Consider the following 22,612-nt stretch of genomic DNA (forward strand, 5'->3'; position numbering starts at 1 on the left):
TGAGAGTCGCTTATACTGAAGAAGAAACACTTCAGATTCCAATTGTGAGAATGTATGTCTATGTCCGAACATTTCAATAGTTTCAATCAGATACTTGCCGATTTGCAAAACTTGGATGTAGAAATCCAAGATGAAGATAAGGCTTTACTTTTATTAAATTCCTTGTTTGATGCGTATGAACATTTGATTACCACACTTTTGTATAGGAAGGAAAATATTAGTTTTAACAATGTATCAAAACAATGTATCTAGTGTTTTGATAAATAATGAGTACCTTAGAAAAGATAATGAGGTACATCTAAATACATCAAATGAAGCCTTTAGAGCAAGAGGTAGACCGAAGTCAAGGTATCCAGGAAAGAAGAAGGATTATCAATCGAGAACACGGGCCACATCACGTGATTCATCAGTCGGCAGAAGACTTGCCAACGATGAATGTGCCTTTTGTCACAACAAAAGGCATTAGAAAAAAGGATTGTCCCAAGCTAAAGGGGCAACAGAAGAACTAACCTTCCACAACTAATGTCGCCAACAGAGATGAAGATGCAGATCTTGCCTTAACAGGTTTATCATTTATTTGTCATTCTAATGAATGGATAATGGATTCCAATGTACCTATCACATGTGTCCCAATCGGGACTGGTTTACTGACTTCACAAAGAGTGATGGAGCAGTACTTATGGGCAACAATAATGCCTGTAAGACTCAGGGAATAGGTAACATTCGGCTGAAGTTGCATGATGGAACTGTCAGGACATTGACAGAAGTTCGGTACGTTCTAGACTTGCGGAAGAATCTTATCTCACTTGGAACTTTGGATTCAAAGGGATTCAGAATCACCTTAGAAGATGGAATTTTTAAGGTGGTAATGGAAATTCAGGTGACTATGAAGGGCTTAAAGCGAGGAAATCTGCACTTCTTGCAAGGAAGTGTTGTTAGTGGAAGAGCTTCCACAGTTTGTGAGAAGCTAGATGAGATTGATGCTGACACCATCAGGCTTTGGCACATACGTATGGGACATGCGGAGAAAAAACTTTGCAAACACTTATAAAGCAAGGCTTACTCAAAGGTGCCGAGATTGGCAAACTGTCTTTCTGTGAAAACTGTGTATTAGGGAAGTAGACGCGAATCAAGTTCGGAACCGCAGTTCATAGTACACAAAGGATACTTGACTATGTGCACTCCGATGTTTGGGGACTTACCAAGAATGCATCTTTGGGAGGTAAATATTGTTTTGTAACATTTGTTGATGATTATTCTCGTCGTGTATGGGTGTACACAGTGAAGCATAAAGATCAAGTGTTGAAGATCTTCCTTGATTGGAAGAAGATGATCGAGACTCAAACCGGAGCGGCTCAGATCAGATAATGGAGATGAGTACACGTTAGAGCCCTTCATGGAAGTATGCAGGAAAGAGGGAATTGTTAGACACTTCACTGTATGAGGAACACCGCAACAAAACGGTGTGGCAGAACGGATGAATCGTACTTTGCTAGAGAAAGTACGGTGTATGTTATTGGATGCTGGATTCAGTAAATAATTTTGGGCTGAAGCTGTGCTGTGATGTATGCCTGCCACCTCATCAACCGATTAGCCGTAGCTGCTAATGGCGGGAATGGCGGGAAGACACCCATTGAAATATGGGAAGGTACACATCCTACTGATTATGACTCTTTACACATTTTCGGATGTCCAGCTTACTATCATGCTAAAGAAAGTAAGCTTGATCTTAGAGCTAAGAAAGCAAAATTTTTAGGCTTTAATACTGGTGTAAAATGGTATAGACTCTAGTGCATAGAGTCAAATAAGGTAATAGTCAGTAGAGATGTTACATTCAACGAGTCTGAGATGCTTAAGTCACATGAGTATAAAGACTTCCATGAAGGCAACCATGATAACAAAGCACCTTGTAAGTCGCAGGAGTCGCTAATGGAGAGCATGGGTAGCTTGAAGTTGATAGTCCAGTCACGATATCTCCAAGCCAACCTGAATCAATTGCAACAAACAGGCCGAGAAGAGAGACACCTTTACTGGCACGTTATGCAGACTTTGTGACATATGCACTGCCAGCTGAAGGAGATCAGATCCCAACCACTTACAAAGAAGCCATAAAGTCTAGTGAAAAGATTAAATAGAAAAGTGCAATGAGCGAGGAGATGCAGTCTTTTCATAAGAACCAGACATGGGAGCTTGTGCCGTTTCCAAATGGAAAGAAGTCGATTGGTTGTAAGTGGGTTTTCAATTAGAAAGATGATCAAGCTGCTAAAGGTGGGGTGCTATTCAAAACTAGATTGGTAGCCAAGGGCTATGCTTAGATAGAAGGAATTGACTATAGTGAGGTATTCTCTCCTGTTGTGAAACACATCCATTCGGATATTGCTAGCTTTGGTTACACAATATGATCTTGAGTTAGCCCAGCTTGACTTGAAGACAACTTTCTTACATGATGATCTGGAGGAAGAGATTTATATGTCTCAACCGGAAGGTTTTATAGAAACTGGTAAAGAAAAATTGGTTTGCAATCTGAAGAAATCTCTCTATGGTTTGAAACAGTCACCTCGGCAGTGGTACAAACGTTTCGACCGCTTCATGATTGACTTGAAATACACTCGTTGCCAATACGATCATTGTGTGTATTTCAAACAATTTGCAGATGGATCTTTCATATATTTGCTTTTATATGTAGATGACATGTTGATTGCAAGTAAAAGCAAGGTGGAGATAGATCAATTGAAAGCTCGACTGAGTTAAGAGTTTGAAATAAAAGACCTAGGAGAAGCACGAAGAATATTGGGGATGGAGATTAACAGAGGTAAGGTGAAAATCACAATTCATCTCACTCAGAAGCAATATCTGGAGAGAGTACTATAACGCTTCAACATGAATTCAAAAACGAAGCCAGTAAGTACTCCAATGGCCCCATATTTCAAGTTCAGTGCATTGCAGTCTCTTAAAAGTGATGAAGAGCGGGACTATATGGAAAATGTCCCGTATGCAAGTGTTGTGGGAAGCTTAATGTATGCCATGGTGTGTACACGACCTGATATCTCCCAGGCCGTCAGCTTAGTCAGTCGATATATGCATAATCCTGGAAAGACACTTTGGCATGTGGCTAAATGGATTCTACGATACATTCTAGGGACCGTAGATCTTGGTTTGAAGTTCGAGAAGAGTGAAGATAGTCTAATAACTAGATATGTTGACTCAGACTATGCTGGTGATCTTGACAAACGACGATCGACAACTGGATATCTGTTCACTATGGCTGGAGGATCAGTTAGTTGGCGATCTATTTTGCAGTCTACAATTGCACTATCCTCAATAGAGGCTGAATACATGGCTGTGACAAAAGCCGTGAAAGAAACCATTTGGTTACAGGGATTGGTAACAGATTTGGGCTTTAAACAGCAAGAGGTTACTGTTTACTGTAATAGTCAGAGTGCAATTCATCTGGCGAAGAATCAAGTGTATCATTCTCGAACAAAGCTTATAGATGTTCGTTTTCACTTCATACGTGAGATATTAGATGAATGGGACGTTCTACTTCAGAAGATTGGCACTGAAGACAATCCAACAGATATGTTGATGAAAGTCGTCACAGGGATCAAATTCCAACACTACTTGGAATTGATCAATATCTCACACTATTGAGCACCTTCGGGTGCGTTGGTGTCTTAGGGCGCATTTGATAGCGAAAATCTCTCATGGCAGATATAACGAGTATTGAAGGATTGAAGGAAGCAACAGTTTGCAGTATCTTAATATGACACACGAGTAAATGGGGTGATTGTTAAATATCAACCCAAGTGTGAATATGAATGTGAAAATGTCTTGTATAGCTGTTCCATAAACAAGCTTGTCTCCTAACATTTATGTCTGTCTCCAAAATATCAGACTTGTCTACCAACAGTCCCTCAATTGTCAATGAAAGTGGCTGTTAGTCGATTTGTCTCCTGAGCCTTCTCCTATAAATGGAAATCAGTTGTAAATGAAATAACGTGTGGGAAATACATAGAACATGGGCCATTTGTAGAGATAGAGATAGTTTGGTTGAGGTTTGTATATTTTGTACAAATACTTTGAAATCTATTGTTTCCGCTCCAGTGGACGTAGGCAAGTTGCCGAATCACTTACATATTGTCTCTATCTCGTGTTTGGGTGTGATTTTGAGTGGTTTTGGTACAACAAAAATATATGATGATTTCTATCTCTCTTTCTCTCTCTTTGATTGCATGTATGATGTATACATACTTACCTGCAATCGCATATTTCGCACACTTATGTCTGTGTGCACACAAAAACCTACATGATGTAATTACTCTTTGCAATTTGTTGAGTTATGCTTCGAATTTTTACTAGTGGACTCATTTTATTTTTATTACTTCCATGTTAGATATTATGAAGGCCTGCAAAAGTGTGTTGGGCTATATTCAGAAAATTTGCATTTTTCTCCTGATGAAATTGATCGGTTATATGCCTTGTACAAATCGCTTGGGCAGCAATACCAGTGGTCATCCGCCGTTAAGGTAAGATTGTTGTTTATTGCATCTTCCCTTTCTTTAGAAAGGAAATATTATTTCCCGCTGAATTTATTACAAAGCTTTCCAGGGATGGGTTTAAAATATGCCTTCAGAAACTTTAACAATCTCTCCTGTTTTCTAGTGTGTAGTAGGTATTTCCTTTGTATACTACTTGGGCTGTGCCTATTTTTAGTAATAAAATTCTTATTAATTATTAAAAAAAAAAAAAAATAATCATCTCTTACTATCTCAAAACTGCCATCTTGCTAAATTTTGCCTGCTTTGTTAGCAGGGATTTTTCTTCATTGTAATTTTCTCTTTCTTTTGGGCATCTCATACCTTATCTTCATGAAGACCATGTAATCAAACTTAAAACATTTTTTTTCTTGTCAATAACCAAATGCAACGAGTAGTATTGTAAAAGGTTTTTCCCTACAAAACGAGTCCTTCCCAAAGTGATCTTGGGTGAAATAATATTTACCAGCTGGACTCGTTGGATGACAAGGAAATTTTTTTTTTTGATCGGTAAAGACATTTTTATTGATCAAGAGAGTAGGGATGACAAGGAAAATAAGAAAAAAAAAAGAATCTAGAGGACAAAGTGTCATTTCTTAAAATCAGGTTAGTCCATAATACTCGCATGTTTTTTCATATTTATTGTTTGTACTTGCTGTTGTTATCACCACCACCACTGTGATGATGGTGTGCCTAATTTCTTTATATTGTAAAATTGATTTTTTAGATTTGACCCTTTTTTCCCTGGTCTCAGAGAATACCACTTGATTTTCTGCAAGGCGACAGGTTTCAAGAAGCAGCAGAAAATTATATTAGGCCTCTTGTAATCAAGGTATTTATCGCTCTTTCTTTTCAACTCTTATTGTTCTGTCTAGTTTTGTGTTTAAAGTCATAACTGTTCTTCTTGGGGGTGTTTAGGGAGTTCCATCATTGTTCTCCGATCTCTCTCCCTTGTACGATCACCCTTGCAAGGTTAGTATGACCATGCTTATTGTTCATCTGATATTAAGGGTGATATTTTCCTTGTATGTTGTAGAACTATGAGAAGCAAAAATATTTTTGAGTTGGCTTATTATTGTTGTTGCTATTGTTATTGTTGTTATTATCGTTTTGATTGTGATTGGCAATTTTGTGCAGGTGGATATTCTGGAGCAACTTATGCTCAAGTTGGAGCATTCAATAAGGACAACTAGCCAATACCCTGGAAGGTTATATATGCTTTCAACACTCATATTATATCGTAATAGAAGTATCAACAAAGTTCTCTTTTAGACTGGTTAAAATAGTAGACAATATTATGCATGTGGAACCCTTTAAGGATACTGCATTGGAGTATCTTGCACTTTGGATTCCCTCTCCCCTGTTCTTGGAGAAAGTTGTGTTGGCATTGAGTATAAAAGATATGTCTATCGTGCCTTTTTTTCTTGGCATCATCTGGTATTAATTTCTAATTATTCTTTCTTTGAGCTTAGGATGGGTTTCTCGAAGGGCATTGCAATAGAACATAAATTGTTTGAGGTGGTAAGGAACAGACGCCATGTAACTTTGTTTGAGAAAGGATGGAAAGTTGCAACAAAGATGAGACTGGGGCTAGTGATTGCTCGTTGGTTCTCTAAAGCTTTGGAGGATAACCTGAAGATTGGGAGGAAGGAGTATTACTTTGGGCACCGAGAAGGGGATAGAGGGTACATAGCCCAGAGGTGTTCTAACTTCAGAGGAATCTTCATGGCCTTAGTGGAGTACGGCGGGGGAGGTCGTCGGAGCTGTATCTTCATTCCAGAGGATACAGATGGGATGGGATGGGATGGAGGAAACTAGTAGAGGAGCTGAAGGAAGCTGGAAGAGAAGGTGGCTTTTTGCGTTTGCCTCCATCAACGAAGACGGTGCACACGTCAACTCCTCGGTCGTACATGGAGGTGCTTCAGAGTCAGAAGAGGAAGCCTCGAGACGTGCAATGCACAGCGAGGGAAGGCAGGTCAGGGTCAGGGGGCACCACTCTTTCAGCAGGTGTTCAGAGCAGTCAGGGGGGAGGTAGGGAAGTGGTTGGTCTGAAAGAGGAAACGTTGCTTCTGGCCTTGGATGAAGTGGAGAATCGACTAAGTGATTTATTTGATGAAGTGAAGTGGCTTAAACGGTGCGTTTAGGGTAAGGGAATTCTGCAATCGGGCTTGGTCGGGGTTGTAGCCGTGATCCAATTTCGGGCTCAAACTTGGGCCGGGATAGAGGGCCCAAGGTTTGTAGTTCTTCTGGCCAGCCGAAGGAGATGGAAAGGGCCTTGGGCCTAAGCCCATGGGATGACCTCCAACCTTTCCACAGACAGGCCTAGTATGGAGGAAGAGAGCACAGGGGGGTCTGGGCTCGGCTTCTGTAGTCGAGCCACCGTCGCTGGCAGAGGGTCAGGCGACTTCGTAGAAGGCTGCCGACCTCTCGTCGGAGATTACGCCGGTGAGGACAACACTTATAGAAGACGTAAACGCGAATTCCTGTAGTCATGTTTCTCTCGATGACTTTGACATGGTCACCGGCGCAAAAACAAGCGTCGGTGGCTGCTGGTGCTTCCACGAAGTTAACCTAGGTGCTTAGCCCGTCAGTAAGTGTAGATGTAGTAGAAGGGGGTTTGAACCTCTTGGGTTGTCCCACGTCTTTGGCTGGGCAGAGTCTGGCTATGGTTTCGAAGGTCTTTAACCTTCCCACCGGAGTTCATGAACTGGAAAAATCACCGGAAAATGGAGGAGGGGACAACTTAAGAAACGAGGTTCTCCATGTGGGGGGGTCAGAAGTTGAGGATCTGCAGTTGGCAATCTGTGAAGGGGCTGTTTGGGGGATGTTGATCCCATAAGCATGCTCCGTCCTAGTCCCAACACAGAAAGATTCATACCAGAGTGGGTTTTTAAGAAAGTTGAGGTGATTCAAGAGGTCATTGGGGTGTCCTGCATAGGATTTGAAGAACAATTTGGAGCCCTTCTAGTGGCCATTGAAGACAACAGATTGAAGTCCGCAATAAGAGAGATAGGGAACTTAAAAGGCTTAAATGCTCCATTAATTATGAAGCAAAGGAGGGGAGTGGTGGAAGGGATAGATTAAAAGAGAGGGGGCCACCTTTGCTCATGAAACATAAGATCCTCTCTTGGAACGTGCGGGACCTTAATGATCGCAATAAGCGCGCATTAAATCTTTATTGCGAACATGGAAGGTTGATGCGGTGTGTCTACAAGAAACAAAGTTGCGGGTCATAGATAGAAGAATCATTTGTAGTTTGTGGGGGTGTTCGCAAGTGGGTTGGTCATATTTGGCTTCATTAGGAGCGTTAGGTGGTGTTCTCTCCTTATGTGGGACAAAAGGGTGGTGGAGGCCGAAGAGGAGTGTGTTGGTTCCTTTTCGGTTGCTAGCTGTTTTAAAAATGTGGAAGATGGGTGGGAGTGAGCCTTTGTCGGCATTTATGGGCCCACATGGATAGAGATGGGAGAAGACTTTGGGAGGAATTGGTGGGATTATATTTTTCATGGGAGGTGCCGTGGTGTATGGGTGGGGATTTCAACATCGTTCGCTTTCCTAGCGAGCGATCGGGGGATTATCGACTCTCTCTAGCTATGGAGGAGTTCTCGGAGTTCATTTTTTATCTAGATCTCATGGATCTGCCCATGGTAGGTGGTGAGTTCACATGGTCCAATAGTCGGGGATGGTCGAGATTGGATAGATTTCTTGCCTCTCCGTTGTGGGAGGCCCAATTTTCGGAGTTGTGTCAAAAGAGGCTGCCCCGTGTTTGTTCGGACCATTTTCCTATCCTGTTAGATTGCAGGGGCATCCATGGGGGACGTTGGTATTTCAAGTTTGAAAATATGTGGTTAGCATATGATGGTTTTGTAGAGAAGGTGCGACATTGGTGGGCTTCCTATCAATTTGAAGGCAACCCCAGTTTCATTCTAGCAGACAAGCTTAAGGCTTTGAAGCAAGATATTAATTAACAAGTGGAACTTGAAAGTTTTTGGTAACGTTGTCTACCAAAAGACGTTTCTTATGGAGGAATTACAGGAGTTAGAGGGGAGGGAGTTGATAGGAGATACCTTGGAGGAGGCAACTTTGAGGAAGAATTCGGTAGTGGCAGACTTGGAGAGGGTTCTATTGATGGAAGAGACTTCATGGTGACAAAATCCAAGGCCCTATGGCTGAAAGAAGGAGATAAATGTACGAATTTCTTTCATAAAGTGGCTAATTCTCATAGGCGCACAATGCTATTGAGACACTTCATTCAGGTACTCAAGTGCTCGCTTCTCCCTCTGAATTAGAAAACCATATTGTGAATTATTACGAGAACCTTCTCACGGAACTGGCCTGTTGGAGGCCGAAGCTTGATAACTTGTTGTTTGAGTTCATTGATGCGTAGAGTGCAAGTTGGTTGGAAAGACCTTTTGATGAAGATGAAATTCATAAAGTCATTATTAGCCTGGCCAAGGACAAAACACTGAGCCCAGATGACTTTTCGATGGGGTTTTTTCAAGCTTGTTGGGCTATTATAAAATGTGATGTTTTGCAGGTTTTTGGGGAATTCCACTCATTCAGAAAGTTTGAAAAATGCCTCAATGCGACATTCATTGTTCTTATTCCAAAGAAACATGGGGTTACGACAGTTGAGATGTTTCGTTCCATAAGCCTTGTGAGTGGAGTATATAAGATTGTTGCGAAGTTCCTGGCCAACTGCCTAAGTTTGGTTTTGGAACAAGTTATTTCTAAGCCTCAAAATGCATTTGTTTGAGGGAGACATCCTAGACTCGATTCTTATAGCCAATGAGTGCTTGGATCATAGGCTGCGGGAGAGAGTTCTTGGTATTTTATGCAAGCTTGACATGGAAAAGACGTATGATCATGTGAGCTGAGATTTTCTTATATACCTGCTTGGGAAATGTGGCTTTGGTGATAGGTGGATTTCTTGGATTCAACATTGTGTTTCCACTGCTCGTTTCTTGGTGCTAGTGAATGGCACCCCTGCTGGCTTCTTTAACAGTTCTCGTGGATTGAGGCAAGGAGATCCATTATCTCCTCTTCTCTTTGTCATAGTCATGGAGGCACTTGGCCGAATGGTAAAAGCAGCGGTGGGAGGCAGTTTCCTATCAAGCTTTTCAGTGGGTAATGGTAATAATGGCTCAATCATAATTTCACATCTCTTGTTTGTTGATGATACTCTACTTTTTTGTGAAGCGGATCATGGCCAGATTCAAACTTTCCGAGCTCTCTTATTATGTTTTGAAGCCGTGTTGGGGCTTAAGCCCTGTAGGCAAATGGCCCAAATATTCTAGCAGGATGTTCGGTGTGGAGATCGGGCTCTTAACACAGTTTTTCCAGCTCTCTATAGTATTGCAGCAAACAGGGAGGCTTTCGTGGCAGATTTGCGGGTATCTCCTCTTGGTCCTCCTTAGTGGAATGTACTCTTCAACCGGGATCTTCATGATTGGGAATTACCCACTGTTTCAGATTTTTTCAGCTTGATATATGCCACGGGAAACGGCACAATTGGATAAGATGCAGTGGAGGGTTAATGGCAGCAAGAAATGTTCAATCAGGTCGCATTACAAAATATTGATATCACAAGCTGATGCACATTTCCCTTGGAAGACTATCTAGAGGTCTCGTGTGCGTTCTAAAGCGGCGTTCTTTGTATGGACAGCTACTCTTGGGAATATATTGACCACAGACAACTTGGGAAAAAGGGGCTGCGTTTTGATGGATTGGTGCTATTTGTGTAAAAATGGAGAATTAGTGGACCACTTACTATTGCATTGTGAGGTGACAAGGGTGCTGTGGGATGAGATCTTTAGAAGAGTCGACGTCGCATGGGTTATGCCTTTGAGGGTGGTGGATTTATTGGCCTGTTGGAAGGAGATTCAAGGTTGTCCTCAAGTAACAGCAATGTGGAAGATGATTCCATTGTGCATCATATGGTGTATTTGGTCAGAAAGAAACGAGCGGTGTTTTGAAGATAGGGAGCGTACAATGGTGGAGTTGCAGAATTTTTTAGTAAACACTTTAATGCTTTGGTTTTCAGCCATTGTACTTAATGGAAACAATGTGCATGACTTCTTGTCTTTAATCTATTGATCTTGGAATGTATTTAGGTGTTATTTTGTATACTTCTTGTGTACACGGGCTATGCCTATTTCATTCGTATAAATAAAATTACTCTTATAAAAAAAAATTATTCTTTCTGCTGATGACTTGTTGCTGTTATTTCTTTTTTTATCTCCAGGGCAGAAAAAGAACCCCCTTCAACACTTATGTGGTCATTATTTCTGCTGGCTCAGGTTGTTTTTGTCACTTGGATGTTTAGTTGGTCTGTTTCTGTTTTTAACACCTTTATTCTGTCTACTTGTTAATATTCTTATAGATTTTTTTCTCATACAGCACTATGACAGACGAGGCCAATATGACATTGCTCTTTCTAAAATTAACGAGGCTATAGAACACACTCCCACTGTAATTGATCTGTACTCTGCCAAGGTCTGTTTCTGTTATCAGCTTGTTGTGCATCCATCTAATTTTCTTGTTCTTATTTAATTTTTCCTGTTTCTATTGGCTGTTGAGGGCTGGCTTTGTTTATGTCCAAATAATCAGAATTACCTTTAATGGCAAGTTCAGAATATGGTAATGAAAAGAAATGAATGACACGTCAAGAGGAGAACACAAATTCTAAAAATTATTGATCAGTTCTGTTTTTCTTTTTTGATGCTCCCAAGTATTTTAGCTAGTTGAGTAATTGTTTGAAAGCTTGTGATTCTGGTTCTTCTACAAATTAGTAATTCTGCTTGTCTTTTTGACCAGAGTCGAATACTGAAGCATGCGGGTGACTTGGCAGCTGCTGCTGCATTGGCAGATGAAGCTAGGTGTATGGATCTTGCTGATCGTTACATAAATAGTGACTGTGTTAAGCGTATGCTGCAGGCTGATCAGGTTTTGAAGCAGCATTTTAATTATCTTTTGGTTAAATATGTTTTTTTTTTTTTTCATTTGTCAATTTGCAAGCAGTTTCTCCTGCATATATTTGCACCCTATTGGGTTTGCTTTATTAAAACTTCTGCTTTGAAGGTGGCTTTGGCAGAAAAAACTGCTGTATTGTTCACAAAAGATGGAGATCAGCACAACAACCTTCATGACATGCAGTGCATGTGGTGTGTCTCTTTTTGGTGTCATGCTGTTTCTTGGTAAAAGTGCTATCTAGATTGCTGCTGTTTAATGTGTTATGTGATATTCTTTTGCATCTTTGGAAGGTATGAACTTGCTTCTGGTGAAAGTTACTTCCGTCAGGGTGATCTTGGACGGGCCCTGAAGAAGTTTTTAGCTGTTGAGAAGCACTATGCCGATATTACTGAAGACCAATTTGACTTCCATTCTTATTGCTTAAGGAAAATGACTTTGCGTGCTTATGTGGAAATGCTTAGATTTCAGGATAGTTTGCATTCACATGCATATTTTCACAAAGCAGCAGCTGGGGCTATCAGGTGAAACATTTTTGTAGACTGGTTTTTTTTACCATTTTTTTTTTTATAAGTAATCAAAGATATATTAATAAAGATAGGCAAAGTCCAAGTACACAAGATGATATACAAGAGATAAGACCTATCTAGGTCAAAGTAAGGGAAACTAGAAAGTCATGAAAAGTCAGGCCATTAAAATCTAAAGCAATGGCCCATAGACATAAAGTACGGAAAAAAACAGTCCAAGTTCCTCTGGAGACCGCTCTTTGTTTTCGAAAGTCTGATCGTTGCGCTCTTACCATATACACAACATAATACAGATCGGGATCATATTCCACACCGCCTTGATTTGTTGAACTCCTCTCGAAAGTGTCCAGTTGGCCAATAGATCTACCACCGTTGCAGGCATAACAACGGCTAACTCTATCCAGCTAAATACTGCAACCCACAAGGCTCTAGTAGTCTCGCAATGTAGCAAAAGGTGATCCACTGTCTCACCAGATCTCTTGCACATGCAACACCAGTCTAGAATAACTAAACGGCGCTTCCTCAGATTGTCGATAGTCAGAATCTTCCCCAACGCTGCTGTCCAAGCAAAGAAGATAGCTTTTGGAGGTGCCTTATTTCTCCAGATTCTCCTCCATGGGAACGGGGTGTTGTCGACTTGGGAAAGGGACTTATAAAATGATCGAATTGAGAAAATGCCCTTACCCGTAGGAGTCCACCACAGCCTATCTACTTGCGGCTTCACAGAATAAAGAAAGCTGAAAAAAGCCTCAAAGGTGTCCACTTCCCAGTCTTGCGCCGCTCTACTAAATGTGACGTTCCACTGCACTTGGTCCCCTGTTAGAAGCATAAGGTCCTCTATTGAAGCTTCCTGGTTGCATGTGAACTGAAAAATAGCTGGAAATGTATCCTTTAGAGCCTCATTTCCGTACCATATGTCCTTCCAAAACTTAATGCGAGAATCCCTCCCCAACACTAATTTAGAATGGCTACTAAAATCCCCCCACCCTTTCCTAATGTGTTTACAAACTCCCACACCTCTAGCCCCGTACACCTCTGCAGTACACCATCCCCCCCACATGCTTCCATATTTACAGTCAATCACCAGCTTCTATAAGGCTTCTGTCTCGTTATTGTACCTCCATAACCACTTCCCAAGCAGGGCCCCGATTGAAAGTTCTCATATTTTTGATACCCAGACCACCAGACAAGAGTGATGTACACACCTTATCCCAGCTGACCAGGTGAAATTTGAATTCATCCCCTAGCCCACCCCATAAGAAATCACGGTACAGTTTATCAATCCGAGCCGCTACATTGGTAGGCAATTGAAACAAAGATAAAAAATATGTAGGTAAGTTAAAAAGGGTACTCTTGATAAGAGTCAAACGGCCACCTTTCAACAAATCTTTTCCACCTTACCAATTTCCTTCCTATCTTCTCTATGACTGAATCCCATATGGATGAGGCCCTTGCTGCAGCCCCCAACGGCAATCCTAGATAGGTAATAGGAAGAGAGGCTACTTTGCACCCAAGAATACTAGCTAGCTGCCTAGTATTACTCACATTTCCCACTGGCACTAACTCTGACTTGTCAAAATTCACTTTCAAGCTTGACGCAGCTTCAAAGCATAGTAACAAAGCCTTCAATGCCCTCAACTAGTTTTGATCTGCCTCACAGAATATGAGTGTATCATCTGCAAAAAGTAAATGAGACAAAGTAATAATACTCCTATTGGGATCACCAATTAGAAAACCAGTGACAAACCCGTGCGTAACCGCTGCCGATGTCATCCTACTCAAAGCCTCCATAATAATAACAAAGAGAAGTGAAGACAAATGATCTCTTTGCCTTAGACCTCGAGAGCTACTGAAAAATCCGGTAGGACAACCATTAATCAATACTGAGTATCTGGCTGTGGAAATGCACCAACTAATCCAATTACGCCACCTAGGCCCAAAGCCACATCTCCCCAACAAATACAGGAGGAAATCCCAATTGACATGGTCATATGCTTTTTCCATATCTAACTTACAAATAATACCTGTGGAGCCAGTCTTTAATCTGCTATCCAGGCCCTCGTTCGCTATAAGGACTGAATCCAAAATTTGTCGCCCCTTAACAAATGCATTTTGTGGTTTCGAAATAATCTTGCCCAAAACCGCCCCCAGTCTATTAGCAAGAACCTTGGATATAATTTTATACACCCCATTCACAAGGCTAATGGGTCGAAAATCCTTAACCTACACTGCTCCAGTCTTCTTTGGAATCAACACGATAAAAGTAGCATTTAGGCTTTTCTCAAACTTTCCAACCAAGAATACTTCCTGAAACATATTCATAATAATGTCCACTTTCACCACCTCCCAGCAAGATTGGAAGAAACCCATCGAGAAACCATCTGGGTCAGGAGTTTATCTTTACTCATATGTTTGCCTACATCATACACTTCCTCCTCCTCAAAAGGCCTCTCCAATCAAGAGGCTTCCTGAGGCGCAATAGTGTTAAAAACAAGACCATCCAGCTTTGGCCTCCATCCCACACACTCTGTTAACATTTGATCATAGAAGTCCACCACATGGTCACGAATCACGGGGGCCTCCTTACATTCCATACCATTAATGTTCAGCATATCAATGGTATTGGTTATTCTATGAGAGTTAGCAACTCTATGGAAGAATTTAGTACTCTGGTCCCCTTCTTTCAGCCACTAAGCTCTCGACTTCTGGCGCCAAGAAATTTCCTCTAGGGATAGTGTTCTTTTTAATTCTGCGACCAATTCTGACTTGCGCAATAGCTCATCCGGTAAAAGGGCTCTAGCCTCCAATATTTATTCAAATTGTTGTAGCTCCTCCACTATGGATTTTTTTCGCTCCCCAATATCTCCAAAGGATTGTGAATTCCAAAGTTTAAGGTCATTTTTCAAAGCTTTTAGCTTACAAGCTCGGATGTATGCGGGATTACCATGGAACTGATAAGAAGACTACCACTGCCTAACCCTATCCACAAAGCCTTCACTTTTCAACCACATGTTTTCAAACTTAAAATATCGACGCCCGCTTCGAATGCCACCACAATCCAACAGTATAGGAAAATGGTCTGAGCAAAGACGTGGCAGCCTCTTTTGGCACACTTCCGGATGGTGCACCTCCCATTCTGGTGAAATTATCTGTCTAGCTGTGATCATGTCTGATTATTTGACCAAGTGAAGGAACCCCCTAGTAGAGAAATATCCAGCAGGTTTAAATCAAAGATACAATCTAAGAACTCTGTCATTGCTGGGTGCAGCCTACTCTCTCCCGATCGTTCACTAAGAATTCTGATTACATTAAAATCCCCTCCTATACACCAAGGAAGCTCCCACCAGCTATGTAACCCAGCGAGTTCCTCCCATAAGAAACGTCTGTCCGAATTAATCTTCGAGAAACACTTTTCAATTTGGTTTCTTGTAAACATACTATATCTACCCTCCATTCTCGCAACAAGTTTTTTATGCGAAGCCGCTTATTCGTCTCATTTAACCCACGGACATTCCAAGACACAATTTTCGGCTTCATAAAGGATAATCAAGTCCCTTCCTTTTGGATTTTTCACGACTTGAGCTTCCTCATAATTCAAAGACCAAGTTAGGCGCTTGAGCTCTAGTTGTTTTTTCGTCCCTGATTTCTTAGACTGTGTATGACTCGCTTCAATTGCAATAAGTAAAGCCATAAACTGCTCTTCATAGCCCCCACATTCCATGCCTATCCAGCGATGCAAATCCTTCACCTTTTGAAACACCCAATCCGAAACATTTGACTCATCTAGTAGCACACGATTTAACGGTATAGGTTCCCCATCACTGGAAGCCCACTGCAGATTAGGAGTCGCCCTTTCTTCTTCCCCAAATAAATTCCTGCCCTCCCATGCAACCACAACATTACTAATGGGACATTGAGTCTCAGGGACCATCATGACCTTACTTTTGAGAAAGCCCATCAACAATCACCTTCGCCCCTACCCCCTCAGCCCCTAGATGAGCTTCAAAACTGAGACTTCCTGCCACAATACTATCTAGATGATCCTTGGGATGACCATGGGCCTTCGTCTGGAGAGGAGACTCTCCCACCATGCAAATCGGCACCTTCTGGCTGGCTGAAGCCACAGCAGCGCCGCACAGTGGTGGAGACTCCTCCTCCACTATCGGCAGTTTCTAGCTTACTATAAGGCCCCCCCCATCGCAAACGTCTCTTCACAGGAAGAGACCTTACAGCTCCGAGCCTTTGCTACTGGCGAAAGCATCACCGGCGTTTCTGCGGCCGTCGCTTTATTGGCAACCATCGGGGAGCCTTGAAATGGACCCTGAAACCTATCCCGCGCTTCCTCGAGACCAGAATCTGGCACCGTAGTCACTTTCCCCAGGCCTGCGCCCACTCCCACCTCTACCACTCTTTCAACGCACCGTTTTATGTCATTTAAGTTTGCCTTCCAATCTTCTATTTGTTTCTGCATCTCAATCACGACCTGCAAAAGGCTTACCTTATTAAGGCTGACAATATCTCTGTCAGCGCCCTGCAAGCTCTGACCCACTACCTCAATTGAGGCCACGCCGTCTCTAGACTACAGCGGCGCCTCTCCTCTCCATTTGACAAGTTGATGGGATGGGTCTGAAACCCTTGAAGATTTTTTACAGTATCCAGATACGATGTCGGGGGATGAGCTTCCAACGTTGTAACCCCCGTAGGGCCAACTGCGAAGCTGATCTCCCTCAACACTTCCACCAGTTTTCTCCACCCCCTCCCATCCCTCCCTTCAGGAATGAGGATACTGTTTCTCCGCCCCCCCATTCTGAACTCCACCAACGACATGAATGCCCCTTGAGAGTTAACGCACCTTTGGGCTATGAGGCCCCTGTCCCCATCTCTGTGAGCTGAATAAAACTCCCTCCTTCCCACCTTCAAGCAGTCTTCCAGAGCTTTGGTGAACCACCGTGCCGTGGCTAACTCTAGATGAAGACTTCTCACCAGCTTCCACCCCCTCTCTGTGATAGTCACCCATCGCCCGATAGTCACCCATCGCCCTTCTCTAGCAACCTCAAAAATCTTACGATCTATAGCAACAACATTTGGCATGCTTGAATGCGAACTCAGACTTGCAATGAATCACTCACTCAACCTCCCCATGAACAACATCACCAACCATTAAGACAATTTTAATAAAATAAGGCGCATAGGAATGCAAACCCCCAAGTACCGGAGAAGTATATAGGAGAGCACGCAACTAGGGAGAAGATGAAGAACCAAAATCCAGAAATTCCAGAAAATTAGAAAAAGGAGAACTGTTATGAGCAATTGTCCAAAGACAGGGATTTGATGAAAGTATTTTAACTCAATCATCATCTTCTTGCAATTTGAAAACTACCATCATTGCATTCCTATGGGATACACCACATTAAGCATAAACAAAAGAAGTCACTCCCCCCACTTATGAATTCATCGAATACCTACTCGACATCTCCAACAAGCCATTAGCTCCCCCACCCGTTGAGGCATGACCCACCATATCCCAAAAGGATGGAAAATCAAGGCCATGTGGAATTACTATCTTAAATTCACTTGGAGATCTAGTTAGTGACATACTACACTTGCTGCTTTGTATTTGGTCTTTTTAGATGAAGTCTCATTACATAATATAGTGCATCTTTGGAGTTTATAGCGCCAGATAAAATGTCGACAAATATTGTCATTTTTTGGTTCATAAAGATGGTAATCCATCGTGGATTGAGATGTGTCAAAGGTGCAGGCATTGTGAAGGTTTCGTATTATTCCGCAATTATAGCACAGATCGGAGATATGCTCATATTTGAATTGTATCCATGTTTTGGAGACATTGGCGAGCTGCAGGTAGTGGCCTGGTGAGAGAGGATCCTCAATGCTGAGTATTTTAGCTCCGAGATATGATGTGGTGCTGATGCCTAGAACAAATTAAAATCCATTTCTTGCAGTGTACCAAGCATCTCAGCCAGAGATGTGGCAGTGGATTTGGATAATCAGTTGGATGGTATGCCATGGAATTGGTACCCATAAGGAGCATTCAAAAAACCTAATTGGTGGATGGATTGATCAGGGGCCATTCCTCAAGAAAATTGGGGTGCCCGTGTTCCATGGGTTGAGTGTTAATCTATCCTCTGGATTTGGGAAGGTATAGATGTGGGTGCAGTGGTCATGTGCTTCGAGCGAGAAGCTCCATGCATGGGAGAGATTTCCAAAAACTGTTGGCTTGGTTTGTTGAGTTGCTTTTGAGATTGAGAGTGTTCAGATTTAGAGAGGTCAAGTGTCCATGGATGAGCACCATGAACATTCAAGGCTGTTTTGGTGGAAGGAGTATAAAAGAGTGGAGAAGCAAATGTGGTTGAAATGTGGGTTGTGGATTGCAGCCTAACTTTTTCAAAGGTCAGGATGATTTTTGAATTTTTGGGGGAGGAATTGGGTGTTTGCTGCTGCTTTTGTGGGATGGAGTAGTGGAGATTGCTGATAGTTATGAGTGATGATTCAGATTATTTTGGGAGGTGAAATGGAGGGCTTATGGAGTGACGGAGAGGCAAGTTCTTAGGAACGCTACAGAGAGTGGAGAGTTTTCCTGTCTTTACCCTCAGACAAACGCCATGTGAATTTCTTACTCGTTGCCTCTGAGATTGTGCTTTTGTTGACACCTATTGTATTTTTAAATCCTGACAACTTTTGTCTCGGGTGTGTTGTATGAAACAACCCACTATTTGGTTTTATTTTGTTTCCATTATTTCCTTCCTCTTTAAAAATTTTCTGAAAAAATGAATGTAAAATGGCTATCATCTCATGGAAATGGATCCACTAATCCCTTGTATGAAAAAGGCTCTATTAGTTCCCCAAAAAAGAGGTATTGTGAACAAAGTATTAATTTCTAATGAAATGGATATAGAAACAGATTGAAGGAGGATGCTTTACTAAAAATATGCATTAGATTAATTTGTATGTTTAAAATGTGATATGGTGTTTATTGATATGATTGCCATCATTCACTTACAGTGTAGTGTATGAAGTACTTTAATTCCTGTCCTTTCTTCATATTTTTGGTTATTGGCTTTTGAGATGTAGGTGCTATCTAAAGCTGTATGACTCTCCTCCAAAGTCAACAGCTGAAGAAGATGATGATATGTCAAAGTTGCTTCCTTCTCAGAAAAAGAAAATGAGGCAAAAACAGAGAAAGGCAGAAGCACGTGCTAAGAAAGTATTGTAGTTTGTTTTTGTGGCATCTGGGAATTCATCCTGCTTAAATGGCTTTCACCAAATGTTTTGCATTCTTGTAGGAGGCAGAAGAAAAACACGAAGAATCAAGTGCTGCTGGTGCTTCTAAGTCTGGAAAGCGACACGTCAAACCTGTAGATCCAGATCCGCATGGGGAAAAGTTGTTGAAGGTTTCTTCCAATTCTACTAGTGCATTTTAAATCCCAAGAGAAATATCAGTCTGTCATTCAAATATTGCATTCTTTAGATTGAAGATCCGTTGCTGGAAGCTACAAAGTACTTAAAATTGCTTCAGAAGAACTCGCCCGATTCCTTGGAGACACACCTGCTTTCTTTTGAGTTAAATATGAGAAAGCAGAAGATTTTGCTTGCCTTTCAGGTATTTTTTCTGTTCAATTTGGAACATAGAAGCCCTCTTTTTCTGTGCCATCTTGTTTGTGAAGTAAATATTGAATTCAAATTTACACCCAAGGTTAACTTCAAATTACTAGATATAATTAGAAACTGTATCATTATTTTGTCTTGAAGAAGGTGAGTTCTACCATGAATGAGGTTTTCTCTATGTTAAGTCAAGTTATGAGGTTGATTGGATGAGCTGAATGGTTTTAGTTGCACCCCTTGTAGCTCAATTATACTTCTGCTTGGAACTTCAAATTTAATTTATGATGACATTCGGTGGTTTCCTTTTCATTTTTCTTCTGGCTTCTAGGCTGTAAAGCAGCTGCTGAGGTTGGATGCCGAACACCCAGATTCACATCGCTGCTTGGTATGGTATCTTTGTTGTTGTATTAGTCAACTGTTGAAATAATATCCTTTTTGCAGTTTGTGCTATGGATGCTATGGATGTTGTTGTGGGTTTGTGGTGTCAGTCTGGATGTGGGGGATGTGTTTCTGTGCTTCAAAGTACAGAGCCCTCCTATTCCATTATCACTTATTAGCAATATCCTATGTGGCAGATTAAATTCTTCCATAAAGCGAGGTCAATGGCTACGCCTATGACAGATACTGAGAAACTTGTATGGAGTGTCTTGGAAGCAGAGCGTCCAACGATCAGGTTCTCTTGTATATTTGTATTCTAATTTCAGTGCTGCTTTCTCATTTTCCATTAAATTTTTTTACTGAATGTCTTTATATATTCTTTTTCTGTAGTCAATTGCATGAGAAATCTCTAACAGAGGGAAACGAGATTTTCCTGGAAAGATTTAAAGGTCATCATAAACCTTATCTAGCCACTGTCTGAGCACCTTATCATTTGTTGCATTGTCATGATGCCTCCTTTTTCCTCCCTCTCTCTCCCTAATTTATTTGTGCAGATTCTTTGTTGCATAGAGCTGCAGTTGCAGAAATGTTTTATGTTTTGGAACCTGACAGAAAATTGGAGGCTATCAGATTAATTGAAGAGTCAACCAACAACATGGTGCCCAAGTACTGATTCTTCCTAGTAATTGGCATTATATCTTGTTTCTATTTTACTTTCTAGATTGAATTCTTCGCATTTTCATATCTTTAAGAATGCTTAAGCATTGAAGCTCTACATGCTCTATTATTATAGAAAGGGGGCACTTGGACCGGTCAGGGGATGGAAACTCAAAGACTGTATCGAAGTCCACAAACTCCTAGGCACAGTACTTGATGACAATGAAGCCTCATTGAGTAAGTACTTGCTTCTTATGGAGAGTGTACATGACACAGAATGCTTGTTGAAGCAAATATGAAGTATAGGTGACTATGGTTTGTGTGGGAGCCCCAAATATTTTTTTGATGAGGAGGAATCCTGGAGAATGTGGGAGCTCCAAATATTATTTATGCTTGATTTGTATTTCCTACATTCTCCTTGTTTTTTAAGCATCCATTGCCAGTTTCAATCCGCAACTTTAGAGATTTAAGATCAACCATTTTTTTTTAGGCTCCCATAGTCAGAAAAACAACTCTAATATTTTTTAGTGTGTCAAAAGGCATATCATCATATGTGTGGTTGGCTCTTTTATGCTTCTTATTATAATTGGGTTCGCCCTTATCTGATCTGACGTGTTTGTTATATATGCTATTTTGATGTTGTATGTTTAGTTCTAAAATATGGTTACCATGCGGTTTTATACTTATTGAAGTCTTGCATTTTCTCTTAAAATCATATAGTTGGTGCATATCAGTATTCTTTCCCTTTTTTTATTACTCCGTACTTGATTGCTTAGCGTGTTCAAGCGTGGAGATCTTTAGCAGTTGTTGTCTTACGTTTAGTAAAGAAGTGGACTGTATGTGTATAATTAAGCACTGGCACAGCAAACAAGGAAACTGTTTTCCAACTGCTACATAGTCCACATGGTAGGTACTAGCAACATTCTATTCAGAGGGGGGAAAACAGGAAAAAAACTATTAATCTACTTTTCTTAACTAATCAAGCCCCAATTGATCTCCTAGTGTTCTTCAGGTTCAGACTAATGTGGGTCAGATATTGTAACATATCCCTGGTACTATAATGAACATCTAATTTTGTAGGATGGAAGGTGCGGTGTGCTGAGTGCTTCCCTTACTCTACATACTTTGAGGGTAGCTGCAGCTCTGCCGTTCCAAATTCAGCATACAACCAGATACGTAAAAGCTCTGAAAATGGGAGTGCAAACCATTTAGAAGGTGGTGAAACTGCAGATTCTCTTGCATCCAATGGAAGACTAGAGGCATTTAAGGACCTTACCATCTGTCCATGATGTTGAATGTGCAAGTCTGCCAATGTATTTGCGAGTTACCATGTTTCAATACTAAATCACAGAACCAAGCTGAGACTGAGAAGTTGGGCGATAGGAGAGAAGGTTGCAGCACATTGAAAACTTGGAGTTTCTGTGCAGGTTATGGTGATCAGAATAACTGTTTCTTTGAGATAGAATTTCTCTTTCACCAGTCATACCTCCCCAATTCTGAGATGCATTCTATTTGCAAATGTGTATAATTTTACTTTCATTGTGTTTTAGGGTTTTTTTATTTGCTTGCTCATGAGGTTCTAGACAAAGGTGCTCCCGCGGTTTGAATCATTCTATGAGGTCATTTCTCATCTTTTTGGGTACGGGGTAGAGCTGAAGAGTATTCTTTTCCTTTTTCGAGTACCTTGTCCTACGTGCATCATGGTTGCCGGGCGGCCTTGTACTTTGCCCATTTTATTGGCTTATTTACCATGTATAAACATTAAATTATGTGAAAATTTTGCTGTGGAATTCGTAAAGGACGCGTTACTCAGTGAACAGCTTTAGTTTTATGCTATGTATGGAGATTAATAAAACCAATATGTGTTGCTATATCGCTACAACTTTCCGGCTATAAAATCAACAATTCAGAGACTTACAATGTGCT

The 22,612-nt window shown here is 41.2% G+C and overlaps 1 protein-coding gene across 1 annotated transcript in view; it reads left to right on the plus strand.

Moving 5' to 3' along the window:
- Positions 1–22,559, plus strand: part of LOC109008634 (N-terminal acetyltransferase A complex auxiliary subunit NAA15-like) — a 41,013-nt gene extending 18,454 nt beyond the window's left edge. Inside the window, exons 9-26 of the mRNA XM_018988803.2 lie at positions 4,394–4,526; positions 5,290–5,367; positions 5,454–5,507; positions 5,673–5,743; positions 10,777–10,831; positions 10,932–11,027; positions 11,349–11,477; positions 11,613–11,695; positions 11,795–12,025; positions 19,121–19,253; positions 19,333–19,440; positions 19,518–19,649; positions 19,980–20,036; positions 20,227–20,324; positions 20,420–20,478; positions 20,584–20,695; positions 20,823–20,923; positions 21,767–22,559. Of these exons, the coding sequence (XP_018844348.1) occupies positions 4,394–4,526; positions 5,290–5,367; positions 5,454–5,507; positions 5,673–5,743; positions 10,777–10,831; positions 10,932–11,027; positions 11,349–11,477; positions 11,613–11,695; positions 11,795–12,025; positions 19,121–19,253; positions 19,333–19,440; positions 19,518–19,649; positions 19,980–20,036; positions 20,227–20,324; positions 20,420–20,478; positions 20,584–20,695; positions 20,823–20,923; positions 21,767–21,975 (1,939 nt within the window). The 3' untranslated portion in view covers positions 21,976–22,559. The remainder of the gene's footprint in view (positions 1–4,393; positions 4,527–5,289; positions 5,368–5,453; positions 5,508–5,672; positions 5,744–10,776; positions 10,832–10,931; positions 11,028–11,348; positions 11,478–11,612; positions 11,696–11,794; positions 12,026–19,120; positions 19,254–19,332; positions 19,441–19,517; positions 19,650–19,979; positions 20,037–20,226; positions 20,325–20,419; positions 20,479–20,583; positions 20,696–20,822; positions 20,924–21,766) is intronic.
- Positions 22,560–22,612: the final 53 nt, after the last annotated feature.

The sequence above is a fragment of the Juglans regia genome, chromosome 7 (assembly GCF_001411555.2).
Source record: "Juglans regia cultivar Chandler chromosome 7, Walnut 2.0, whole genome shotgun sequence".
In the NCBI taxonomy this organism is placed as follows: Eukaryota; Viridiplantae; Streptophyta; class Magnoliopsida; order Fagales; family Juglandaceae; genus Juglans; species Juglans regia.